This window comes from Pundamilia nyererei, unplaced genomic scaffold, assembly GCF_000239375.1.
Source record: "Pundamilia nyererei isolate P.nyererei 1_Seehausen unplaced genomic scaffold, PunNye1.0 scaffold00033, whole genome shotgun sequence".
Taxonomy (NCBI): domain Eukaryota; kingdom Metazoa; phylum Chordata; class Actinopteri; order Cichliformes; family Cichlidae; genus Pundamilia; species Pundamilia nyererei.
The window spans coordinates 1,264,183-1,278,655 of NW_005187434.1; the positions used below are offsets into that span (position 1 = coordinate 1,264,183).

Consider the following 14,473-nt stretch of genomic DNA (forward strand, 5'->3'; position numbering starts at 1 on the left):
ACAAAGCTTCTCTTTGTTGAGATGCCTCGAGTTGAGTCTCACCTCTCTAGACATGGGAGGAAGGTACCACACGCTGCAGACGATGGCCCAGCTGCTCATCATACGCAAAAGGTAGTTGACCATCCCGAACTTGCTGCTATTCCAGAAAGCATCTCCAAAGCGGGGATCATACTACGAGGTTCAGGCACACACCAAAATGATTAATCAGTACATGTGTTACTGTGGACAAGACTGTAGTTAAAAACTAGAACAAAAACTGTTACCTTAATAGCCACAGGGTAGACTGTGGCACCAATTTCAAAACTGCCCTTCTTAAACATCATAACCGATGTGTTGTTAATGCAGGTACCTTGAAATTAGAATTCATAAAACACAAGGTTTATGTCAGATAAAATGAAACTTGCAGTTAGATAACTATATGATTTTCTATATGAGCTCACCTTCTGGGAAAATGAGGATAGGCAGTTTAGATTTATCTTCTACATGGTCGCTCAATCTGTAGTGAAAGAAGTATGCAGGTTAATGCAAAAGATTTCTAAAGAGATCACTTTTTAAAGACTATTAAACCAAAAAATTTGAGTAGACTTATTCCAATTTGAAGTTTTACTTTGAATGATCCAAAAACAACCCATGGAATAATTTCTAAAAAGGTAAAACGTCATAAAAACGTACAAAACAAAATATCTTTAAACACAGACTGTAATTCTACCTTTTGGCCACAAGATGTCTGTCTTTTACTTCTGAGCGTTCAAACCAAATGTGTGGACAAGCTTTGACCATGGATCTCTGAATGACCCCCATCAAGCCGCCATGGATTTGTCCAACCTAACAACACAAACACAAAGATAGCAACAGATCTATTTCTGGGAGAGTTTCCACTCCAACAAATACCTGCAGTAGAAGAAGTGACCAACGTAAATGTTTTGTTCTTTTCTACATTTTGTGCCAGTATAGTTACCATAGCATAACAGCCATCGCTTGCCAGGATGATGACATCAATTGGTGAAGTGTGGTTAGCGACACAGATGCCTCCATTTTTGGGTTTATTCTCACTAGAAAAGGGGGAAACAACAATTAAATTATGATGGGACTTAATAAAGATTATGAAGTGTGGGGGGTAAGCAACTGTTAAAATCAAATGCAAAACCATGCTTAATAGAAATTTTGGTATGATTTGGTGCAGTGCCTCCCACCCTCTTCTCTGGTGAAAACAAAGCAACCCATGCTGTCCATGTTGAAATGTGCGACCCCCTGAGTATGGAGGATCTGACAGCTAAGACTACATTCCACAGATAGAGTTTCCATCTTAAATAGGGAGAGAACATTGCTTACTGTATCACTTGAGTATTTTTAGAACCAGACTGGGGAGGAATACATGTTACAACAGGCTAGGCCCAACAGACTCAAAGCTACAGCTCTGGCTTACCTACAAGTGCACCTAATGTGCATCAGTCCAATCAACAAATGTCAAACAAGTACTGACTCGACTTCTACTCGTATCTCTCAACAGAATCTGAATTTATATTCTCATTTCAACAACAAAGCACCATTGTTCTGCAGGTGAAAGCATATCAGGTCACATTTCCTTTCAGAAACGTAACAAATATCACTAAAAATGTCAGCTGATTATTTCAAATTCCTTCAAGCCTCCAATACACTTGGCACTGCCAAGAAAACACCAGCTGCTAGAGAGTGCACAATGTGAGTAATAACTTCCTCTTCCACATCCAGTTGCATGTGCAACCCTTTTGATCAAAGTCCTCTGTCACGTTTTATGTTCCTCCAACGTTCTTGCGAAAAAAAAATATATATTTAAATTCTTTCTTGCATCACTTAATAAATCTCTCAAACCCAAATCTAATTGAATCAGTAATGGTTCATGAAACACATTCCTTGGCTCCAAGCATGTCATATGTAAAAACTTGGAAAGTTTGGTTGAGCTCACAATGGTTGTGTGAGCATCTGTTGCTGACTTCTGTACTTCATCTTGCATCAGAATAACTGCTGTGGTGAAAATTAATTCAGAAAGTCTTGAGTCTGGCTACAGACACCCTTCCTTTCATGCTCACACACTATATGCACAGATTTCCATTGTTAACACCATGGCTTCTGCTCTCTGAACATAAGTCATCTGTCATCATGTAATCTGACACCTTTCCCCTCAGGACAAGATGTCAACTGAGCCTTATGTTTCTGAACGGCAAAATGATGGGACCATGTGAACAAGCGGTGCAGCCGCTGCATGGTTGGGATTAATGTATCCTTCTAGGTTTATGATAACTTCAAACCAAAGCTTAAATCTTGACATCCTCATTGCCCAAAGTAGGGCTGGGCCATATCATACCGTTCACGGTAATACCGGTATAATGTTGGGCAGCGATAACAAAATGAAATACCGCAATAGAATATGGGTAAAACACATGTGCAGTGCCTTTGTTTTGTGAAAAAGCATGGCGGTGACAGAGAATGAGAAGGGCGAAAGTGGAATGAATGAAACAGATGAACCAGAATTAGTTTGTCAAAATGCTGCAACTTCAGTGGTGTGGAACTGGTTTAGCTTTCGTCCGTCAGATACACATCAAAAAACTACTTTTGGTAGCGCATGCTAGTGGGCCGTCGTTATTACCAAGTTATATTTTGGAAAATACAGCACACTTAAAATCAATCCTTTGATTTTTCTGAAAATCGACAGTGCCCCTTATAATCCCGTGTGCCTTATGTATGAATTCTGGTTGTGTTTACTGACCTCGAAACGATTTTATGTACACGATGCTCGAAAATCAGTCAAATGTTTTAGTACGACTTTGCTAAGCTACGAACCCGCACCGCTTGATGGATTGTCGGAGCATTACGGCTGTCGTACGCAGGAGCCTCGTGGAGTGATATGTACTGTGCTTCAACATAATATTACCGTATTGTGTGTCTATAACCTCTTTTTAAGTTTTGTAGATATTATACATGGTTATGCTGAGGATATGTCGGCCAATTTCCACTGGAAATGCATTTTGGTTAAACTGTCAGCAAGGAATCTGCATTTGCACTGTTACATTTTTATATAACTTTTAATGCACACTAAAAAAAAAAAACTAAAAAAAAAACAGCTGCTTGTTTAAGTGAAAATACATTGATGTTTTTTTTGTTTTGCACTAATAAAGTTGTAAAGTGTTTTGTCTAGTGTCAATTATATCATCTTATATATAATTATCGCAAATTTTCAAATGTATATCGTGATAAATACTTTTGGTCATATCGTCCTGCTCTAGCCCAAAGTGTCAAAGGCTACGTTCACACTGCAGGTCTTAATGCTCAATTCCGATTTTTTGATCAAATCCGATTTTTCTGTCTGGTTGTTCACACTACAAATAAAATGTGACCGCAAAACCGCTCTAGTGTGAACGGTTCACGGCCCTCAGAGTGGCCCGCACGCGCAAAAGAAGACATCACACACAACGCGCTCCGTTTACGGTAGTAAAAATGGCAGCTACAGAGCTAGCAGGTGTTGTTGCAGCAGTCTATTAATTTCTGCACAGTCGTAACTGACAGAATTTTGACAAATTAGAGGAAGAAGGACACTGAGAAAAAAGATAGCCCGTGCTTTAACAATGGCCTTGTTTGGAGCAGTGGCTGCAACCTCCGTGCAGAGGTATATATGGACACGGAGTCGTTTAGCTTGAATAGAATTGTCTCCCCATATGCTAATCAACTCCAAAACCTCAGTTTTTGTCCATTGACTCGCTCCGTCTCCAGTTTCCGCCGCCATGCTTTCTCGTTTGTCTTCTCTGGCACTGATAATTGGCTTCTGTCTTGTGTCAGTGACATAAAAGACTGATTTAATGCAACATGACCATTCAAACAGCAGTCACTTTCTAAAACATTAGATATGTATTGGATTCAGTACCACATATGAAAGTGACCCAGATCGGATTTGAAAATATCGCATTTGTGCCGTTCACACTGTCATACCATGATCGGATATGGGTCGCATAGGGTCAAAAAAGTCGTATTTGATGCGCTTTCGCCTGCAGTGTGAACGTAGCCTAAAATAACCCCAAAACGCATTAAATCTACAGTGGCATTTTTGAAAGTGACTGCTGACATTATGCAATTTTTGGGGGTCTCTTTTTGTTAAACATAGTTTTCCCCTTGACAATGAAAAAGTAAATCGCTCTGAGCGCTATCTAATTGTAATTTGATTTTTTTTTTAGCGAAGTCAATAATCACCAGCAGCACTGTTACACTTTTCGGACAGACTTTTGCACTGTTATAACTTTGGCTTCATGCAATTTCTTATTGAGTGCGAACAGACACATCAATCAATATTTTTAATGAAAACTTATCAGGGTGTATGCCATTAAAGAGCAAGAGTGAAAAAAAAATTGGGAAATTAACCACAATGTTGAGAAAGCACAGAGAAAAACTGGGGCAGTTGTGTGAAGCAATCAACCAGCAGATGCACCACCCATCATCCTGTCCTCTATGACGGACACTGATCCAAAAAAAAAAAAAAGGAAAATTATGCAATTAAATGAGCAATGTCAAGTAAACACTTCCAGTGGTTGACCAATGGAATAAAACAGTCACATGACTTGGTGGTTATATAAGAAAACAGTGTAGGTCCTTACCTGTCATGGTAGGTTATAATGGCAGTCAAAGCTCTGACGCATATTCTGTAGCACATCAAATGGACTTTCTCACTCAGAAAATTCTTCATCCTGGAAAGAGTACACAGCAGGATTAACACATCTGCAGGGCTGATCTGATACTTTTGATAAGAGTTAAAGTCGTAACCATCAGTTATACCTTCCATTTGGCAGCAGCCCAACAACAGAGGTGAGGAACACAAGCAGACCTACACCAGTGAAGGCAAGAGTGACCCTGATAGAGGGAGACAGGACAATTCAGAGAAGCATATATAAGGAAGCATTACAACAGAACACTGTAGTTGTTTTGGTTTAATTAATTAGTCTTTGTATGGACATTAACATGCAGATATATTACTTAAAAAGCTTTCTTCTGAACCACAAGCTTTCACTTAGAAGAGCTCATGTAAAAAGCAGTAGTGTAAGATTCTTGACATAAACTCAAAGTATCATGCCCTCCTCTACACTCCACTGTCTCAGACAAGACTGCAGAACCTGCAGAAGGACATATTAGGTGACAGTTAAGCTGGCCGACACGTCGACTTAATCTGGATGAACCAATCATCCAGGGCTGGAAAAGGTGCTGATTATATTGTGTGGGGATTAAGAAAAATATAAGAGAGCTGAAGGTTTCACAGTGTCATGAGCAAAGCCAATATTCAATTGGACAAAGGCTGAAAGAGAGAATCTATTAGGCTTGACAGGAGACTAGAAAGGAGGGTGTCTGTGCAGCGGTGGCCTGATTTGTCTCCCCACTGGCGACTGGAAATGAGCCAGCCACACTTAGCACTGAGTCACCATCTCTGTGCCTTTCTAAGATGAGGCTGGTAGAGGATCTCTGTATGTGGCGTCTTTAGTTATGTAACAGCAAGTTCGCATGTCAAGTAACCACACAAAACTGAGTAACCAGTTAGACTTGCATGTGGTTAAAACATAAATGTGAAACTTTAGTAACATTCTCTGGGACAGTATGTTAAAACTGAAGAACTTAATACAAGAAAAAAGCGTTCTATCATTGCTCAGTTGGGCAGGACTGCTGCATCACACAGTCAAACCACACACCCAAGGGCTGGAATCTAGACGTCCCATAGATGCGAACACTTAATCTGCATGTGCGTTAATGCTGTGACGGCCTAAAGACCTATCGAGGGTGTACCCGACCTTTCTGAAATATCCCTACTGGAAGCATCGATTGTGAGGCTGGTTTGGCCTACAGGTGGTACATTTGCAACTTTTTATTGGACTATTTAGATAGAGTTACATGACAAAAGATACAAACATACATGCTAGGGAAGGAGATTATTAGTATGTTACATACGTAACATATTTCTCATGTCGTTGAGCGTTTGTGACGAGCTAAAATATGGAAAAGTATTCAAACTAAATTTTTATGCTAGCAGTAGCATTTGTGACAAGGTTATACCAGTGCCTAGTTATACAGGAGGGGCTAATGTATTGTGTGTATCCATGTTTTTGGTATTTCAAAAGCAGCAACTGTGCTTTTGCCTGTGACTCTTCAAAGTACAGCTAATACCTGAGAGGCAGCAGGAAACCATAGCGGATCAGCAGGCCCAGCCCCCATAGGACAGTCAGCCTCAGGCTGATATAGTGGAAGTTGTAGTTGCTCCGGGTCAGCAGATTCCAGGACTTCAGCTCCTCAGCAGTAAACCGCTTGGTCACTTCATCATCCATGATGCTTTCCACTCCTCGCCGGGCAAAATAGAAAATGTCAGATAACTCAAACTCAGTGGCTGAGTCCAGGTCTTTATTGCTGCCGCTCCGCCGGATCTCCTTGATCTCCTCCTCCAAGGAGGTTGGCTCCTTGGCAATGATAGCTGGAATAGTTCAGACAGACAGAAAGTCAAAAATACTCACCTCTAAAACAAATACATCTTTTGAACAAATATTTCCAAGAATGATCTTACCATTTGAATAGGGTTTGTATAGGAGGTGATTCTTTTCTTTTGCTCCTCTCTCTATCCTAAGTGTGGCCCACTAGAAAGAAACAAAGAAAGAAATGGATCTACAATTAGAAAGAGACGCAAAAATGTTTGAGAAATTTAAAAAAAAACCCAGTTCATTCTAGAGAGGTGCACAAATATTCTCCACACCCTGGCCTAAAGGCATCTAAAATGAAAACATGTGCGCACTGGTTATCAGCAGAATTGTTATTTTAAAGACAGGTTTCAGCCTTGCATTCAATCATCATTGCAACATTACATTACATGAAAGAAAGGTCAAACATCTGGCAGCAGAAGGAATCTTATATGGACAAATGGTCACATTTTTAAGCAAGCCAATATCCGATACTCGTTTCTGCTCAAGAGGCAATATGAATGAACTTTCCCCACAAAAAGAAATATTACATCTATTGTTTTTCCTTTTTGCACAAATGATTAAAAATGGCAAAATTCCCCAGTGTTGTTCAAGTATATCGTGCTTATCTTCAGACACCCAATGTTTGCTTATTCAAAAAAAAAAAAAAAAAAAAAAAAGGATTTCCGTGTGTAGTACTTCTCCAATTTTTCTGACTTATCTGTGCTTGCAGAAACACTAAAATGCAGACTACTCCCTGTTTAACATGTATTATACTGCAATAAATGTCAAAAATATTTCCTATGACGCAAACATCTAGTCATTTACATATGCTGTGCTAGGTGATAAAAACTAAATGAAGTGCATCAAAGAACGCAGTGTTCTCCCAAGCTGAAAAACAACATGTTTGTTTGTGTGTGTGTGTGTTTGGGGGGGATATCAGGAAATGAGTAACCGGGTTGTGCTCGATCAGTTTCACCTGTGCCTACAGCCTGCAGAATTTTTGCAACTTTGAGGGTTTTCTGCATCACATCATAAGAAAATCAACTGACACTGGAACAAAACCGAATGTTTGTAAGTACTCAAACACATTAAGGCATGAAAGTCTGCTAAAACTCAAATTAGTCAAAAGGACTGGTACAAACAAGAACGCTTGGTGGCTGGACATCTCACAAACTTTCAAACGTTTGGCTCTAAATCACAGAAAGCCTAAACACCTTTATTTAGGCTGGATAACCAAGATGTTTTATTACATTTCCTAAAAATAACTTTATTTTACAGCAACAATTAACATTAACTCTAGTAATGAAGGCTCTACACAAGCCATCATTAGTCAAATCTGATACAAGCAACACTAGTCAACCAAGGTTTTTCACTTTTTTATTTTGTTCTTTTACAGCTACCTTTAAACTGTGTCGTGACAAGTTGTCTTACCGAGTCATCATATGAAAATGCAGCTGCAGTTGTCAGTGGTGACTGCAGGAGTAAACAGAGAGCAGCTCCTTCTAGTAAAAAGATGAGGACCAAAATAAAGCAGCTGCTTTGCAGCATGTAGCCCCCAAGCTGCATGTGAGCGAAAAGGTCCTAACTGCTACATGCACATATCTTATGAAGTATTGCCATTTATACACTCATTGGTTAACAGTAAAGCAAATTCTTCAGACAAGTAACTGCAAAAACAAAGTATCATTTTAGGTTTTCTGTTAAAACTGTCTATACACAAACATGGCAGGTTTCATGTTTTTATTTCCATCAAACCTAATGAACCAAATCCATGTGCTACATCTTCATTCTCTACCTTGCACGCTCTCGGTCGTATCTGTTCTGTTCTGGAAATCTCACTGCTGCTCCTTGAATCGTGAGCTAAGAACATCTGATTATCTTCCAGTGGTTCATTTATTTCTGGCACAAGTTCTGCTCTCAGAGGTACATGATGGAAAGTAATGACTGCTTTACTAGTGACACAACTGGGCAGAGCAGCTGATGCACTGTGCCATTATTAGGAGTTCAAATGCATTTCTTTAAAGTAACGACAGCAATTCAGTAAGCAGAGACAACACTTACTGACAAGCACTGTTTTCTAAACTTGAATAACAAGGGAAGTGGCTGTGGTGTTGATCTCTATCAGTCAGACAATGCCTACTGGTCAGTCGTTAAAGGCACAAATAAAGCTGGAGACGTGCCAGTGAACAATCGCTGTTTTCTACAACTTATTTCCTTTTTACAACTAAGATAAAATTTTAATGACACATTTGAGGAACAATGCTAGCAACTTTTATGTCCTTGCCATTGTGCTTGGCAGCAGAAGCAATCGTTTTAACGGTCAACTGTACAAAAGCACAAACACACCTTTATCCGCAACATTTATGATTGCCACAGCACATCAGACTGCAATAAACTTTGAGTCACGAGGAAGCAAGCTCTTACCTCAAAGACCTTTAAGAGTGTTTTCATGTAAAGACGCCGGATACCAAAGGACACCCCAAAGATGGCAGGCACAATAATGAAGACCAGCAGCAGGGTGAACCACACGGTGAAGGAGATGCCCAGCAGGATACACACCAAGTTATCAAAAGGATTGAAGAAGAGTTCCATCTTTGAAGTTGGATGAGTTCAGTTCAAAAACAGTGTAAAATCCCAGGATTGAGCAGATGTGAGAAGAGGTGCAGGTCTTCACCTCCCGGCCCCAAGTGGCCTTTACCTTTTTGTCAGAAAAAGGTCTTCATCAAGATAACTAGGGGATGGAGCTTCTCCTTGCACTGAAATGCGAATCATTACAAAAACAGGAGACCACCTTGTTGTTGCCCTCTTGGGCAGTGTTAAGTATTTCAGTAGATTCACCTCGAACTGGATTCTGAAACTGAGCTGAGAAGAGTTCCGGGAAAAGGAGGGGAGGGGGGTTACGATTAAGGCAGGTGTGCTAACAAACTGCCTGTCCCTTGTTGCAGATGTTTTCTGCGGTTTGAGAAATGCCTCCCGCTGGCGGAAACAATGTAAACACTGGGACAAAAACAGCTGGGTACAGCAGGTGGTTTTTCTTGTGTGGTGAAGATCCGGGAGCTCGGCAGGAGTCACAAAGGCCTGGAAAGATGTAAACACATGGTCAGGACCAGCTGTGTCTCAGTACTAAAACCTCTTTGGTCGGATTGCTGTCTGTGAAATTTAATAACGCAAGACAGACAACGTGTCCTTGTGTCAGCGCCTGCTCAGTACATATTACATATACCGGTGTACAAACTTAATGCTAACGTGAACATAAATAAACACCACTGGTCTTTATAAGGTTAGCGCCCACCTATTTTCTGCTAAGGAGCAGATAACTTTAAATGTTACGGTTATGGGCTGGGGTGCAACGATAACGTTAGCTTAGAGGCCCTTCTCGTACCAGCTGCTGATGCTGCAGTCGGGCGGCTAACGACAGGCTCCGTCCTCAATTAAAAAAAACAAAACACTTTGGATTAGCGCGGCTCATGCATTATTTAACGGCTATTGACGCTTTCCAGGACAATTTGGCCGCCTCTCAACCCCCTATTAAAGCGATATAAGCAAGAACTCGGTTGCGAAACTCAAAGACTCCTGAACGCACACTGATGACAAGAAGCCAAGGATAAAGTTAGCTTGTCGCCTCTGAGCTAACAGTGAGGCTCAAATTTGCCTCCTTGTGCGAATTGCCTCGTTTTGCTAACGTTAGCCTGCTTGCGCTCAGCTCAGTCCTCCACGATGCTGTCCTGTAGTTCACGCTCCGCTAAGACAGCCTTTCAGTTACCAGCTTGAATTCGGTACGAGGACTTGGTGTGTTTCCAGTAATTATCCTAACAACAAAACTACACGAGGCTTAAAAGGCTTCACAGTTAACCAACCTTCAGCCACGTTAAGTCCGGCTCCGGTACAGCAGCGCTCCGTCCCCCATCACTTTGTCTTTGTCTTGTGGACTGCAGCCAAACTCCACCCGCCGGACAGCACAAGCGTACAGCTGGCGGCTCGAGGATCACTGAAACGACCAACTCCTGCCGAAACCCCCCCACCCCACCGAGCGGTGCTGACCTCTGGTGGTACATGTACGCTATTACAGTTGAATACTTTATTGGGATTTAATTTTTTCTAACCACTAGTGGCGCTATAGAGCAACTTTGCCACACGCGCTTGTGGTCAGAGGTTTACATCCACTAACCATGGGTAGGAATATCATGATAATTTGGGGCTTTAAAGATTTCTTTAAACCGTTCTTTTTTCTCAGGATGGAAGGAGTTATTTTGGATTTTTTTTCCAGTCCAAGCAGGCTCAAAAGTATGCATCCACTTTCTTAAATCTTTTAATACATGGTGTTCAAGGTTCTACAATGTCTTTTAACTTGACAAGTTCACGACCTATTAACTTTAACTGCTAGTTTCTTTTGCTAGCATATGGATGTTTGACAACACTCATTGGACCACCACTCAGAACAACGAGAAAACAAAGGAACTCAGTGAAGACCAAAAAAGGAGAATTGTAGATTTACACAAGTTGTCAAGACCTCCCTGAGCCATTTCTAAACACTGCAAATTCTAAGATCATCAGTTTAACCAGCTGTCCTTAAATAAAAGTTATTCAGATGTCTCACTACTTTTTAAGGTCTAAAAAGAGGTCAAACTATCACCCTTAGATGAGAGTAAATTGTTAGAACAACCCAGGAATCACCAAAGCTCAAGCCTGCCATGAACGGGAAACTGCTGGATGCCAACCAAGAACAAGACAATGACCCAAAACACATCAAACCTGGTTTTGGATTAGATAAAGCAGGCTAACATTAAGTTTCTTGAATGGCCTTCCCAAAGCCCCAAGCTCAGTCCTGTTGAGAATTTCTGCACTATATTTAAAACTGTCATACTGTATTTAAATTTTTTTGACCACAACTAAACAAAATAGGAAATATTAGTACAAACCTGCCATTTGTACTGCATCAGAATGATAGAATTAATACACCTTTTCTAATATTACTCTTCACGTAATAGCAAATTCCCCCAAAACAAAAAATAAAGCCTTTGTTGTTTATGTTTTTTTAAATATATATATATATTTATCTACAAAAATAAAGTAATTATTTTTGTAATTTCCACAAACCAACTTTTAAACAATTGAAAATACTTTGATAACAAAAACAGACCCTTTTTATTCACACATTTACATCCATGTAAAGTCTTTTCAAGTAATTTCAGATACAGAGAAGGAAAAATGGTACTGATACTTGGCACGTCATTCAAGCTTACAACCATGAATTAATAAACTCTATGAATGAGAGAAAATAAAACTTTTGTTTCCTAATTATAGATAGTGTTTTATAACCACTCTGTAAACACAAAATCTCAGCCAGCTACCTCTCTACTTGTAAGCCTTACGGGTGCAGCAGCCTTGTAGTATCTAGCCTTTTGTCAACTTCTCCGCAGGTGTCCATCGGACTTGAGGAGGATCAGTCGCCTGCTCCTCTGATGAGCATCAAGAACTGCTCTCCAGCAGAGCTTCAAAGTCCGGTGAGCAAACCATTTTGTGTTTGACGTTCCCTAATACAGTCAAGTTACCCGTTTTCCCCTCTGTATTGATAGAGACAAGTTCCTGTGAATAGAAGGGATGGAAAGAAAAGCGCGTCAGAAATGTTTTTATCGTGCAAATACAACAGATCGGAGGAGGATGTTGGAAGATGGAAATAAATACATTACTCAGAAAAAGACATAAAAAATCCTCAAAGAAATAAATTTGTGTTGTACCTGCAGGAAAGAGCAGGATGTTCCTAGAGACACATCGAGCGTCACCTGCCCCAGTATGAGCTGCACTCGGCCAGACTTGCGTACCAGCATCTTTCCCACAACACCCTCCCGCAGATCCTTCAGATTGCAGCTGTTGTCCTCAGCTTTCTCCTCCTGTTTGGTATAAAAACACCACCTACTCAGAAGAACACGACGACATCGTGGACTTAAACTTGGACCCCAGCTGTATGCTTACCTCTGATTCTGTTTTCAGGAGCACAGACTGCCCATCCTCTGACTGCACCTCTGTTTTCACCGGCTTGTGCTCTTTTGTGGGAGGCTGGCCGGGCAGCGAGTCTGGTAGCTGAATGAAGAAAAGCTCCTCCGCTTTGCTCAGACTCCATCTGTGCAACAGGTCAGGGAGTACTTCAGGCTCGGGGAGAGGAGGAGGCCTGCAAGTTGCCTCGGGCTTCTTTATTTCAATTTCCTCTGGCTCTTGTTTCACTGAAGACAAAGTTACGATTAATTTCATGATGCTGCAAAGGAAATTAAACAAGTTCTGAGTCAAACGCAGGTACAAACATTTACCTTCAGCTGCAGGCTCCATTGGTTCACAATCCTCCTCTTTCTTCTCATTTTTAATAGAAGCGTCACTAAATTCATCCTTGAATCCCCATCCTGACACAGCGAGGGGGAGCTGGACAGGGCAGCTCCTCTTCTCACTCCGCAGGAAGGGATCATCCACAAACTAAAAGAACACAATAAGCATTGGGAAAAAGATATAATCCTTTACTTGTCTAAGCAAAAACTCCATAGAACATCTGCAGGTTGTTCAAAAACCTGCAGCGAGGATTCTGACTAAATCTTCTAAATACATTTAAACCGTTGTTGATCCAGCTGCACCGGCTCCCCGCTGAACTCTGAGCCCATTTCAAAATTGTCGTTCTGACTAGAGCTCATCATGGACTAGAACCAGGTTACATCAGTGAATGTTTTACAGCTATATGACCCAAGCAAGTCCCTTAGGTCTTATTCTAAAGGTGCTATATAAATGAAATTGTACGTATTTAGTTACGCAAACAAAGACGAGTGAAAACCAAGAGACTCACGTTGTCTTGTTCCAGCTTGCGCAGGATCTCTTTGGTCTCCTCCTCGGTCTCACGCTTTTCCTTTTTGATATTAATGATGGGCGAGGGTCCCATGCTTGGAGCGTCTCTCTCGCTTTCATAGCCGCCTGTGTGTGTGGGTGACACAGAATTATGCTGGTGCGATAGAGACTCTGTAAGACACACACGTAAACGATGCGTGAGGAGCACCGGGTCTCCCACCTCTCTTTTTCATCATCATGTCTCCGGGCCCCTGTTCAAAAATGGAGTGCGACTGGATGAGCTCTTGATGGCCTCGGCCCCTGCCTCTCATTCTGGGACCCCGACCTCGATCCGTTTCCTTCCTCTCTCTCCTCTGCCCATCTTCAACTTTTGTTCTAGTGTGAGAAAATAACAGTCAAAGAAACAGCTGGCTTTGGATATCTGCACTTTATTTATTTAGCGCTTCGGGAACTTACTCTTCTTTAACTTTTCGGCCAATAATGTTGGGTGTAAACGTTTTCTAAAGAGTAAAAAGAAGAACGATAAATGCAAGAGATGAGACAACAAATGTATTCATTTAAAGTATCCATTTGCGCTTTTTTTGTTGTTGTTGTTGTTAAATGAAGCGAGTGAGTTAGTGAAACAGAGGCATGTCAGACCTTCTTCACTCCTCCTAATGTGAGGTCTCTGGATCGCATCGTGGGGAGGCGGCCAGGAGAGATGCCAGCTGACGGGCGACGGCTCATCAGGAGTCCTTTGTTACCGCTCCCTCCAGGAGTCGGCACACGACCACCAGGGTCGCCTGAACCTGCGTCCGACATCCTGAATTGGGGCAAAGGCAGGGGATCGACCATGGGATGGATATTACAAATATTAACATTGTTTCTTATAACATTCTCATATTTATATATAACATACATTTCAACAGTCAGCATGCCGATTGCCAATGGTTACAGTCCTGTATCAGATTACCAATCACACTATGTGGACATGGCCAAATTGGCCTTGCAAGGCTACTTACTGCTACTGCCTATTGATTACTCTTAACTGTTTAGCTATATTTACTTTATGTATGAACATTTTTACATTGGTACTTATGCCTCCTAGCACATTTTAAACTCTACTTCCACAAAGACTGGAACTGGTAAGTAGAATAGGTCTTGAAAATGAGACATACATACATATATATATATATATATATATATGTATT

General features: G+C 41.1%; 2 protein-coding genes across 2 annotated transcripts in view; both read right to left on the reverse strand.

Annotated features, from left to right (window-relative positions):
- The window catches only part of LOC102210319 (glycerol-3-phosphate acyltransferase 4), a 12,082-nt gene extending 1,590 nt beyond the window's left edge, over positions 1-10,492 (reverse strand). Inside the window, exons 1-11 of the mRNA XM_013909908.1 lie at positions 10,316-10,492; positions 8,883-9,536; positions 6,566-6,635; positions 6,175-6,475; positions 4,801-4,875; positions 4,623-4,712; positions 959-1,052; positions 710-825; positions 441-496; positions 264-349; positions 43-171 (exon numbers count right to left, since the gene is read on the reverse strand). Of these exons, the coding sequence (XP_013765362.1) occupies positions 43-171; positions 264-349; positions 441-496; positions 710-825; positions 959-1,052; positions 4,623-4,712; positions 4,801-4,875; positions 6,175-6,475; positions 6,566-6,635; positions 8,883-9,050 (1,185 nt within the window). The 5' untranslated portion in view covers positions 9,051-9,536; positions 10,316-10,492. The remainder of the gene's footprint in view (positions 1-42; positions 172-263; positions 350-440; positions 497-709; positions 826-958; positions 1,053-4,622; positions 4,713-4,800; positions 4,876-6,174; positions 6,476-6,565; positions 6,636-8,882; positions 9,537-10,315) is intronic.
- Positions 10,493-11,576: 1,084 nt separating this feature from the next.
- polr3d (polymerase (RNA) III (DNA directed) polypeptide D) overlaps positions 11,577-14,473 on the reverse strand; it is a 4,061-nt gene continuing 1,164 nt past the window's right edge. Inside the window, exons 2-9 of the mRNA XM_005729427.2 lie at positions 13,923-14,085; positions 13,740-13,783; positions 13,504-13,658; positions 13,285-13,409; positions 12,764-12,923; positions 12,432-12,679; positions 12,197-12,349; positions 11,577-12,044 (exon numbers count right to left, since the gene is read on the reverse strand). Coding sequence (XP_005729484.1) covers positions 11,928-12,044; positions 12,197-12,349; positions 12,432-12,679; positions 12,764-12,923; positions 13,285-13,409; positions 13,504-13,658; positions 13,740-13,783; positions 13,923-14,084 — 1,164 coding nt within the window. The 5' untranslated portion in view covers position 14,085 and the 3' untranslated portion in view covers positions 11,577-11,927. The remainder of the gene's footprint in view (positions 12,045-12,196; positions 12,350-12,431; positions 12,680-12,763; positions 12,924-13,284; positions 13,410-13,503; positions 13,659-13,739; positions 13,784-13,922; positions 14,086-14,473) is intronic.